The 12,883-nt window shown below is 29.4% G+C and overlaps 1 protein-coding gene across 1 annotated transcript; it reads right to left on the bottom strand.

The window, feature by feature from the left end:
• Nucleotides 1-8,773: 8,773 nt before the first annotated feature.
• LOC129904621 (branched-chain-amino-acid aminotransferase 2, chloroplastic-like) lies at nucleotides 8,774-11,444 on the bottom strand. Its single transcript, XM_055980197.1, has 8 exons — nucleotides 11,310-11,444; nucleotides 10,783-10,957; nucleotides 10,523-10,699; nucleotides 10,309-10,440; nucleotides 10,140-10,238; nucleotides 9,808-10,020; nucleotides 9,551-9,663; nucleotides 8,774-9,006 (listed from the first exon to the last, which is right to left on the bottom strand). Exons 1-8 carry the CDS (start codon nucleotides 11,387-11,389, stop codon nucleotides 8,892-8,894), a joined length of 1,104 nt encoding a protein of 367 aa, XP_055836172.1. The 5' UTR covers nucleotides 11,390-11,444; the 3' UTR covers nucleotides 8,774-8,891.
• Nucleotides 11,445-12,883: the final 1,439 nt, after the last annotated feature.

Raw genomic sequence — 12,883 nt, forward strand, 5'->3', positions numbered from 1 at the left:
TATAATTATGTGATTAGTACTCTCTTGTTTTCATGTGCATGTGCAGAGAGGCGAACTCAAAATTTAAATATAATTACAGCATATTCGAGGTTACTGGAGGCAAGTCACACCCCTACTAAAGGTCCACCTCAGTATGTGACAATAGTTTACAAGTTTAAGAAATGATGGTAAATTTTTTGAAATTTATAATCTTAAATATGTATGTTATTAGTCATTACTTTAAACATATTATATGTATGAAAAGTCAAGTTAAGGGAAATTTTCAGAAACAACTAACATTAGGCATTAATTAGGGTTCTTTACCTACAGTTCTAATATTTATGATCCACAGCTACATTTTGGATTTGCAATCTGGTGTATCCATTGCATTTTTTGGTGTGTATGATTAAAAAAAATAAAAATACAACTTAACTAATTTGTCTAAAACACGAAAGAGATCTTTTCTAATATGGTAAAGCAACAAACATCTCTCTCTAAAAATCTTCTCGTACGTTTCAAATTAGACTCTCAAATGTCTGCACATCATCGTTCGTTTGAAAATTTCAAAAAACATTATTTGAAGATCCAAACAAATTTAAATCAAAACACAAAATCGAACAAGTTTTGCTATGTTATTCTTCAACCCGCAGTCAATAAGATGCATATTAATACAATTATCTAATAGTTGAATCTAAATACAAGTGAATACAATAGTTCTAAGGGAAAAGACATAAATTTCCCCTTAAAGTTGTACCGAAAAATCAGTTACAAACTTAAACTATTATGGCGGCCTATTACACACCTAAACTACTTAAAAGTGAAATCATTCCCCCTATAATTGACGTGGCAAAAAAAAAGGAGCAATGCATCAGTCAAATACAAGTCAGTTAAAAAAAATTTAAAAAACAAAATCACTCCACCCCACATTCTTTCTTCTTCACACTACCTACTCTATTCTTCTTCACACCCACTATCCTCTTCTTCTTCACACCCACGTCCATTTACTCTCATTTTGAATTTTGATTTTTTTTTCTTTCAAAACTCATTAAAGTAAAAAAAATTATAAAACAAAATCACCCCACCCCCCACATCATTTTTTCTTCACACCCACCTACCCTCTTCTTCTTTACATCCACCTCTATTTACTTCCCATTTTGAATCTTGATTTTTTTCCTTTCAAAACCCATTAACAAGAAGAATTTTTCTACCCATTTTGATGGAGAAGACGATTGGGGTTTGGGGGGGAGGATCGGATGGGTGGTTAATAATTAATTAGGAGTTAATTATTATAAAATATAGTTAATAAAAGAAAAGAAAAAAATTATAAAAAATCGAATAAGTAGTTAATAATTAATTAGGATTTAATTAGTATAAAATATAGTTAATAAAAAAAAGCTAATTAATAAAGAAAAGAAAAGAAAAAATATAAAAAATCGGATGGGTGGTTAGTAATTGATGGGTAGTTAATAATTAATTAGGATTTAATTAGTATAAAAATAGTTAATAAAAGAAAAGTTAATTAATAAAGAAAAAAATATAAAAAATTGGATGGGTGGTTAATAATTAATTAGGAGCTAATTAGTATAAAATATAGTTCATAAAAGAAAATTAATTAATAAAAAAAAGAAAAGAAAAAAATATAAAAAATCGGATGGATAGTTAATAATTAATTAGGAGTTAATTAGTTTAAAATGTAGTTAATAAAGAAAAGAAAAGAAAAAATTATAAAAAATTATAATTTGTGACGTGGCGATGACGTGTAATACACCACATACTATGAGAGTGGTCTTATGCGTTCAGGTGTGTAATAGTTTCACATTTAAGTAGTTTAGATGTGTAATAGGTCGACATGATAGTTTAAGTGTGTAACTGACTTTTCGATATAACTTTAGGCAGGAATTTATGCTTTTTCCCAAAGTTCTAATCGTTGAAAGGCATGCATTGTGAAATGTGTTTGCTACTAACCATTTAATTCAAAAGCATATGAATACAAATACGTATTGGTACCCAAAAAAAATGAGTTCTCACTGTTGAAAGTCTTTATAAATGTTAGAAATGTATTTTGTATTTATCTTTCAATACAAAAACATAAGAATATAAAAATACATATTTTGGGGCAAATACAAATGTCTAACTATTTATGGGCTTTATAACCATTGGTGTGTATTTGGTACTTGCCTTTCAATAGAAAATCATATGAATACAAATATATATTGATACTTGTGATTGAATATAAATACAGTAAAAAAAATGCAATAATTGAGAAATACAAATACCATTGCAATATCAATTTTAGGAGTTCTTTTTGGTTAATCCTAATTGAAGTTGAAGAAATTGAATGATACAAATACCAAAAATAAAAAACGAGTTTAATTCAAAAAATTGGAACCCAAAACAAAAATAAAATAAAATATATATATATATATATATATATATATATATCTTCCTTCTCGTTGATTCCATAATTTCCATGTCTTTGATCACTCCCTCTGAGGATAACTAATTGCATCATAAAACTTAATCATGCCTGGTTCAATTTGAAATGGTTAGACTTTATGTGATTTTTATGTATAAAGGGCGGTCCGCTGCACTAAGGCTTCCGCTATGAGCGTGGTCCGGAGAAGGGTCTGACCACAAGGATCTATTGTACGCAGTCTTACCTTGTATTTCTGCTAGATGCTGTTTCCAAGGCTTGAACCCGTAACCTCTTAATCACATGATAACAACTTTATGTATATTTAATATAAAACATATATAATAAAAAAAGTAGACTGTATAAACAATAAACAAAATTAATAAGAACTATCGGGATCCAAATTATGATGGATAATGATTCAACTGGGAAATTATATTCACACAATCGTACAACATTATTTTATATAGTTAGCTAGGGAAAGGAAATGTCTTAGTAAGTGGTCAAGTTATGAGAATTAAGTTGCCACGAATTAAAAAAAGATGAAATTGAATGACCTATTCATGATCGAAATCTTAGGTAAGATAGATGAATATTGTCAATATGTCATCAATTTTTTTTATTAATTTAGTTGCAGTAGCACAAATAATGATTAATGCAAACAGGAAAATTAATTAATGATGTGATTGGAATCCTACGTTGATGTGGATACATACATTATGGTAGATTTGTCAAAATTACCTCATCAAAATATAATTTGTCCAATTCATTTAAATAATAAGTATCCTTTTATTTATTAGCTCAATTCATTTTAGCCTATCAAAATTCAAGTTCTTGCACGAATTATCCCTATATCAGGGTGATTTTTAATTTGAAAAACTTACACAAATCCCACTAGTTTATGAGTTAATTACTTAGATACACTTTATTTTACAATATTACAAATCTTATCAGATTTTGGTGTTTCTAGATATATGTATCTAGGGATATATGGGGTTAAAATTATGTGTAGTTTATTCTAGATATACTGTATCCAATTGAATTTGCATATATCGGAATACATAGACAAATCTTTCTCATCTCCCTCGCCTCCCTCCATCTCGCTCATTACTCTCCTATATCTTTGATATCTCAGATACATGTAAATCGCATCAAATTTATATAAATACATGTGTCTAATATATTTTTGGCCCAGTATCAACTTTATTTAGAATCTTTTAAGTTGTCAAATGCAGGCTGCAGTTAGCCACACCTAAGGGGCCCAATTTAGTAGGGAACAATCAGTGACATAAAGCCCAACTTTATTTTGGTCCTCTTGGCTTCCATATAAGTTTTAGCAAACAACAGAAATTCCACTAATTTAAGATCTAATTACGTGTCTGTATTTTAGTCTTTAAAATTACCTTGCATACAATATTTACTTTGTCAAATACATGTATTTGTGTAGTCAAATACATGTATCTCACATACATGTCGGTCAAAATAAGTGCAATTTGTTCTAGATATGTTGTATCCAAGAGTGATTCGAATGTATGTGAGATACACTAACTCTCTCTCTCTCTCTCACCTCTCTACTCTCTCACTCGTCTCTCTCCTCTCTCGCTCATCTCTCTCACTATGTATCTGTATTTCAAAATGTATATCTGGATGTATCTGGTATTCCATATATATATATATATATATATAGTGTGTGTGTGTGTATGTGATTCCCATATATTTGAGATATGCTGACTCTCTCGCTCACTTCTCTCCTCTCTCGCTTGCTTTTTTTTACTTTGTATGTGTATTTTCAGAGTGTATCATGTATCAAAGATACATGTATCTAGTATCTCTAATATATGTATCTGACTTGAAATCTAGAATGAAATTATTAAATAATGAGATAATATGTAATTATTTCAAACTATAGAGTGAACTAATATTTATGGTAGAAATGTATGTAAAATTAGATAGTTTTTCCTGTAACTTTGGTGTTTATGAATTTTTAATTAAAAAGGTTAAAAAGTGATCACTCGTGAATTTCTCCCCCCTATATTTAGTGGTTAAAAGAACAAAATTAAAGAGAAACTCTCGCTTTACTTGATAGAGATTTACCTCGTCACAACGCCTTGCACTGAGTCAAAAACTCAGAAATTACCCCTCATACCTCATTATCACAAGCAATAATAGAACCACAACATAATCAGACTCTAAGTTAGCAAATCCCAACTTAACAACACATTAACATTGTCCACTTGATCACACATAACCTCATACCTGATTATATGAAGTGCAAACATATAACCACAACACAGTAAAATAAATGATACACAATCACATCATGAATATAACATCACTCGGACTACAAATCCTTAACTTGAATTAGTTTACATAGCGAGCATGATTAATCACAATACAATAGCCAATTAACGGTCCTCTCATGGAATACACACACAAATTGTTAATGTATCAGCATGGTACTCAATTCCCAAATATAGTTAGTGTACCAGCATGGTACCTGATTCAATTGTGCTGGCGTGGTACCCATTCCAAATGTATCAGAGTGGTATCCGATCTAACTATGTCGGCGTGGCACTCAATTCAAATATATCAGCGTGATACCCGATCCAATTGAAATCCAACAATTTCCTCACACATAAATATTATAAGAACCATCAATCATCTCAATAAGAAGTATTAAAATTAACAATCAAAAACTAGACTATTACCGCTAGTCACGGAATAATCATAATTCATATGTACCTTCTTGTCCTAAACAAAAATAACAATCATTTAGCTATCTAGACTTCGTGCCCAACGACCTAGACATAAAATCTTTCGTCAATCTACAATATATTATGCAATGAGAACATGTCTGTCATTACTCGGTTAAGAAACCTAGCCAACCTGAGCACCAAACTGCTGTAACAAGTAAGTTGTGCCACTGATGATCTTCCTTCTTTTTCACGTTTCTAGAGGCTAAATCATCTAATAATAATAATTATAAAAGTAATTAATACTTTGAGATTTAAACCCACTAATTCTACCTTCCAATCAACTCAAAAACTTTATATTTTGAAATGGTTAAATCAATTTCTAGCCCTAAGGACATAATCTATCAACACTAACTCAAATTCAATAGATTTTCAACCTATTAATTTCCTTATACCAAAAAGTTCTATCTAGGTTAAATTTATCCCCCTGCCATGATCAATCTAATGTTATTATAAGAATTAAAAAATCAAACGGGTGTTAGATTGATAGATCAGGACTTACTTTGAAGGAAGAAATCAATAGAAAATTGAAGAAATCGCTCTTCCCTTGCCCTACCCTGACCTTGGATGAATTTTGGGAGTAAAATAACATTTTAGGTCTGAAAATGCATTTAACTATGAGTAGTCCGTTGTGGCGGCCCCGCTACAGCGGCCTAATTTCTGCTATACTGGTCTCAGCTCGGATAGTTTGTAGTAACATGGTAATAACTTTTTACTCAAAACTTCAAACGATGCAAAAACTTGGTCGCACTTGAAAGAAAACTTATAGAACTTTAATTTGATATTGGCCACCTAATTCATTATAGGTTGAGATATATGGTTATTTAATGTTGACCTTAGCTTAAACTTAAGCCCGAAATTAAATCGGTAAGGCACTTTCAACTAAACTTTGTGATAAGGGCATGGTACGACCTTAATTCATAACTAATGCATTCACATAGCAAGAAATTGATCCTAACCCTATGACGAATGAAGTTCGTATACTCTTACCGCATATATTTTTAGTAACGACGGAATAAGTTGTTACATCCTCCGTCATTTTATATTATTTGGCATATATTGACATGAACGTCTCTTAAGAAAACTTTTATTATGTGTGTATTTTACTAAACTAATCTTATTAATTATACTTTGCAATTCTGAATTTGACAACTATATATTTTATGTAGTTATGTAATATTAAGAATAAAATTTAAAAAATATAATAAAAATTTTAAAACTGGATAAGTAAAATAAAACACCTATATTTTATATAAGGAGAATATAAAATGGATGAAGTACTTGATATTGATGATAAGGTACATAAATAAAGTGTAGATTTATTGAAAAAAAGTTAAAAAATAAATTAGTAAAAATATACTTTTTATCTATAATTTTTAAAGGGTGCATAAAATGAAAACGTGATAAATAATATGAGACGGAAGATGTAGTAATTTAACTTTGAAGTTATCAAAGTCATTATAAATATTTCAAGTATAGGATGCTATTAATGTGAATTAATCTTCTTATTAGGTATACTTTCACCGAGACTTTTTCACTATATAAATGATTAAAGGAAAAATTATCAAATTACACACCTTATATTCCTATATTTTCAATTATTCTCTATCATTTGTAAAAAATTCAAAAATTCCTCTTCTGATACATAGGAATGATGCTGATACATCGCAATTTGATACATAAGTTCTTTTCATGATACATCGTTAGTTGATACAAACCAAACACAAAATGTATCAGTAAAACATAAGTTTTACTGCTATTTTTGTTGTGTTCATAATATATTAGATATTATAAGCTGATTCATAAGTTTTATTAATATTACAATGTTTAGTTTGTATCAACTAGCGATGTATCATGAGAAAGACTTATGTATCACATCGCGATGTATCAGCGTCATTCGTATGTATCAGAAATCTGAAAAAGAGAAAATTCGAGTAATTACTAAAAAAATCAGAATAAATTATAATTGAGTTTTTTCACTATGAGATTTAAGTAAAATACCATGATTAAATGGTCTCGGTGCAAGTAATTTGTGGGCCTGGATCCAATTTGGTGGTCCAAATTAGGATCTCCTCATTGGGTCTATTTAACTTGGCAAAAATTATTCAAATGAGTATTTTTTAATAAATAGTTAATAATTTTGACGATATTTTTTATTTATTACCATTTATAGCAATATATAACAATATTATGATAAATCTGTTCTATGTATTAAAAGTGAATTATGCATGTGATATAAATGTATTATAAGTGTTTTTAAAATATATTATGCTTGCTTTGTAAGAAATTGACATAATGTATTATAAGTGTATTAAAGTGTGTGATAAATATATTATTCATTAATAAAATTTATATTATAGGTGTTTTATAAATTGTTCTCTGTAATATGTATTAAAACTGTATTATAAATATATTACAAGTGTTTACTGAAAATAAAAACATTATTACTATAAATGATAAATATTTTCTTAATATAGTATATCTACGTAAGTTTCCCTTTAACTTGGAAGAACACAATTTGGGCTTATTAATGTGAGTTGAGGACCTCAACATACGACACTTGTAAAAAATTCAAGGGTTATCTTTTGGAAAAATAACATTTATACTCCAAAGAAGAAAAATATTTATTTTTAAATGCCACACCATTTTCGTGCCTCTTTTTATTTTAAAATGACATAAATTTATTTTAAAATTCGCACGATGATGACATGTGACGTCAGCGTCTCCTAATTGTTTAATTTTTATTTCTTTTAAAAAGAGCTCAATCATATATGATACCGATAGAGTATCAACATACTAACAGAGAGAAATAAGCTCAATCCTACATGATACATATATGATATCAATATACCGATGGAGTATCACAGATGATTATTTCATAGTAATGATATTGACGTCAACATGATGTCATGCGCGAAATTAAAAGGAGAAAGTGAGGTAAGAGGGTAAATAGTTTGAGCCATGAATCTATTAAGGATAAATAATTTGGATTGGATCCAATTTGAATAAATAACTTTATAATTGGGTCTATTTTGTGCAATTATCTTTTGGGATATGTTATTTAATTTGTACATAGTTTAAAAAAGAGTTTGCAGATCTCCATTTTAGAGTTACTTTAGACTTGCGATGTCTGAAGTTATATATAAAAGAAGTTCAGACATACTTCTGACATCATATGTATGAAAATGTTTCAATATGGATTAACTATATATAAAAAAATTATGCGCTATGAATAAAAATTTAAATGATGATCACAGAAATCGAAATCAATGTATTTAAACTTGATAACTTGGTGTCAATATTTTGGGCTCCCATCCATTGTCAACAAACACGATTTGGGCTTGTGAAATGTGAGTTTGAGTACCACGAATTAAAACTCTTTTCTTTTACAAATTCATGCAACTAATTTATTAATTTATGACATCAATCTTATCATCTTATTGATATTATGCTTCTTTTTTTGAATGACATTTAAGATTTAAGATCAACAAAAGATATGATTGAGTTTTAGAAAATAAAAATAGCTATAATATTGGACCGAGACAAATTTAAATAATAAATTTGATGCAGACAATAATGAATTTTATAATCAACCAATAATTTAAATATATTATTGTAACAAGACCTTGTAAAATTTCACATATCATCAATGATTACTAGTAAGAAAAATATTTATTGTATATTATCATATTTAGCTTGCTCACACATCATTATAATCACAAGATGATTTGCTAAAAACGTTAAAATCATTTAATCTCCACGATCCAATCCCTTTCATCCTTGATAAGACCTCTTTGAATACCTATTAATCTTGAATAATATTGCTTGCACGATAAGCCTGAGCTTATTTTATACTCAATCCTGTACCACAAAAAATAAATACAACCATTAAATACTTACCAAAACCAGTTTTTGAGAAGGAATGGAACCGACATGGCGGATCAAGGATTTTTAATCAAGGGATTCGGAAAAATAAGTGGACCTAAATATACACCGTAATATATGTTAAGAGTGTTCAAAAATTAATATATATATACATGAAAAGAAAAAAATTAACCTAAATTACATTGTAATTTTTTGTCTAGGGTACTGTTCGGGTGAACACCCTGGCCTCTTACTGCATCCGCCCCTTCCTGTTTGGATTGGCTTATTTTAGTTGGGTTTAAGTCAAAATAGCTTTTAAAGTAATTTTATTGTGTTTGAGTAAAATAAAATAGTGCTTATAAGAAATTTCTAACTTGCTTTTGGCTTATACTCAAGTCATAAGCCAAAAGTCAATCCAAACTTTCTCTAAATATATTTTTATATTTGGTTAAAATATTCCGAATATCTTCAGCATTTACTAATTAAATTTGTATATTAAAATGCATGTTAGTTTTTTTTTTTTTTAATATTTTAATTATACCTTTGGCCTTTGTATGTGATACTTCCAACAGGAGCAACACCAACTGCAGTTCCCGTACAGAATACTTCATCAGCACTAATTAATTCATCTGCTTCAACTAAACGTTCTTCGACCTGTATCAAGTTGGAAAAAAATATATATTCTAATTTAAAATGCTTAATAAAATCAAGTCGTTTTATTTAAGTGTTGGAGCTGATAATTTTATAAATAAACAGTTATGTATTTCGATAAAAGAAAAGAAGTGATTTTTTGTTTACCGTATATCCAAGATCAATTGCAATGTCCATTATGCTTTTTCTTGTTATTCCTTCAAGAATAGTTCCTTTGGCTATTGGAGTTGAAACTACGTTTCCTTTGACAAGGAAAATATTGCAAGAAGAGACTTCTTCAATATATTTCTTATTTACTGCATCAAGATACAGTACATCTGAATATCCATTCGCCTTTGCATTCTTCATCGCTTTTAAAACCTACATTAAAAAAAAAATCAGAAAATTTGCAGTACCTAATTATATATTTGCATCAACAATTTTTATAACATTAAATACTATAACTATTAATTATAATTCATCTAGGAGTATTTATTTACCGGAGCATAATTGGTAATGCTTTTGACTCCGCCGGCTCCACCACGTGAGGCACGATGAACGTCTTCTTCTACGTACAAATTCAATGGCGCTGTTCCTTGCTGCAATTTCGCAATGTTTGACTTTTCGAGGAGAATTATCTATATGATATTTTTTAGGAGAGCTACTAACCTTGAAATAATTCCCCACAGGGCAGGCATAGACAAGAAAAGTGTATTCAGGTGCAGGGGCAAAACCCAAAATGGGACCAGTGCCTATTAAAAGAGGCCTAATGTAAAGTGATCCTTTTCCAAAAGGAGGAATCTGCACATTTAATAGTATAGTTACCGACTTGTTTAGAACTGAGGCGATCAATTTATTTATTTAACGAAAAATAATTACTTACCCAACGCTTGTTAGCGAGAGCCGTTTGCTTAACCGCCTCGACAAATTGATCAGTCGAAGGAGATGGCATGCACATTCTCTCCGCGCCTATTTGCATTCTAATTGCGTTCTGTTGAGGGCGAAATAGAAATACTCTTCCATCCTCTCTTCTATATGCTTTTGTACCTTCAAACAACCCCTGTTTTAACCAAAAATCGTTAAATATTTTTTGAATGATTTTCAGTATATGTTAGATTTTGGCCCAGTTTTCATTTTTTTAACCTGTCCATAGTTCAAGACTCCAGCAGATGGACTCAATTGGATATTGCCATAACGATTAAGTTGTCCTTGTCTAAATATTCCATCATCAGAGCATTTAGCCATGTACATATAATCAGTTTGCATTATATGGAATCCAAGATTGTCCCAGTCAATATCAGCAGACTCTTCATCGCTACTGCGATCACAACAAACAATAATTGAGTTGATTGAATAATTGATTATTTTTTCTTAAGTGCAGAACTATTTTCGTAAGTCGTATATTCAAAGATATTGAGTTGTTGATGCAATTTTGTGAACAATAATTTACCTATAAATAGCAGGTTGTACAGCAGCCTGAGCCGTATAATACCTTGCTAGTATGAGTAGATATACTGGTTATATTTAATTAGGTATGTAGTTTTTCCAATTAAAAATGCTCACACCGCCTCTGTGTGACATATTATATGGATATACACGGTATACAGTAAGTATACAAGGAAGATATACACGAAAATATACTCTCTTTTTTTGTTTCAAATGAAACTCACCTAGTAGTAGGAGCTGTTTGTAAAGAAGTTGCTGGTGGTGTAAAGGAAAGGGGAGAGAGAGCAGATTGGGAATAAGCCATTAATTGTAGAGTGTAGAAGGCAGAAAAAAAGACTAGAAAATTAAAGATAGAAGACTTATATGATATTGTGAAAGGAATTTATATGAGTTTCATGCACATTTATATAAGCTGCTTCATATATTCTATACTAAAGTTAATTGTGGAAAAAGAACGGACTTCCTCCTTTATTATGTTTAATCAACTTGATTCTTCTAGTTACCATTAAAAAAATGATAGAACATATAGGTAGTGCTAAAATACTTTTGAATGATCGTATCCTTCTCTGTCGTAATATAATTTCCTAGTTACCATTAAAAAAAACTGATCAATCGATCATATAATTAGTGTTAAAATACTTTAAGGGAAAAATGAAAATTTTAATTTGGCCTTTTAACTGTGGAAAATAGGATAACTATGCTCATCCGTTTAATTTTGGTCCCGAAAAGCCACGGCCGTTACTTAAGTAATTCATCGAGAATAATTCATCTATACCTTTCAAAATCAATGGACTTTTAATTCACGAGTAATCAAAAAGGGCAATATATAGACTAAATTTGTCTAATGACAAATTTGGCCTTTCATCCTTTTTTTTTATTACGCACGGAAATCCATTAATTTTGAGAGTATAAGTGAGCTACTAGAATAATGACTTTATTAAGATCAAAATCAAAGGGAGAGTATAATTGTCTTATTTCTATTAGTTAATTAAAGAAGCAAAATTAACCCTTTTCACTGTTGAGTATCAAATGGTATTTAAGTGATTTTGATATTATAATTCTAATTAGGCATGGATTCATGTTAGAATTATTATATTTAAGATTTAATAATACTTAAACTTGAGATACCTTGATTCCAACTCCTCAATCTTTATCCTTGATTATCGAATTAAATTTTCATCACGACGAGAATGGAAATTGTTACACACCCTCCGCCTCCAATCCAATCTTGAGGAGTTGAGGTTGTGGGCTCAAGAGCAAAAAAGTTGGAAATTCTTAAAGAGGAAGTAAAAAAACAAAGAACAATATTAATTCTTGGAGCTATTCCCGTCATCTCATTTCAATTATCATTTTAACTTTTTTCACGTAAAAAAAGAAATACAAGATATATACTTTACTAAATTGTTCATATTTATAAGAATTTCTTTTTAGAATTGAACAGTATTAAAAAGAATTTTTTCTTTAATATTGAGGTTGGAAACTATTACCAACTTTAATTTTAAATTTTTAAAATGATAATATATTATTTTGAGACATTTTTTCCGAACAAGTCTAGAAGCAATTCATATATTTTTCCTTAGTATTATATTAAAAGTTTACCACGTGATTTCTCAACTATGCGCTTTTAATTCTTTTTAAAAAAAAATTCACAAGTTATTCTAGAGAAAGAACAAAGACAGCTCACTTTTGTATCTTAAAATCAAATTGATTATGAAAAATGAAAGAGCATCTAAGTTAGAATTAAATATATTCCCAATGAGATTGTTAGAGTAAACATTACTCTTTTCTTCAAGTCTGT

The sequence above is a fragment of the Solanum dulcamara genome, chromosome 9, assembly GCF_947179165.1.
Source record: "Solanum dulcamara chromosome 9, daSolDulc1.2, whole genome shotgun sequence".
NCBI lineage: Eukaryota > Viridiplantae > Streptophyta > Magnoliopsida > Solanales > Solanaceae > Solanum > Solanum dulcamara.

Coding starts and splice junctions, on each gene's coding strand:
- LOC129904621 (XM_055980197.1), bottom strand. CDS start 11,389: ATGGCTTATTCCCAATCTGCTCTCTCTCCCCTTTCCTTTACACCACCA. Junction 10,958..11,309: donor CAAACAGCTCCTACTACTAG/GTGAGTTTCATT, acceptor TTGTGATCGCAG/TAGCGATGAAGAGTCTGCTG. Junction 9,664..9,807: donor CAATTGATCTTGGATATACG/GTAAACAAAAAA, acceptor AACTTGATACAG/GTCGAAGAACGTTTAGTTGA.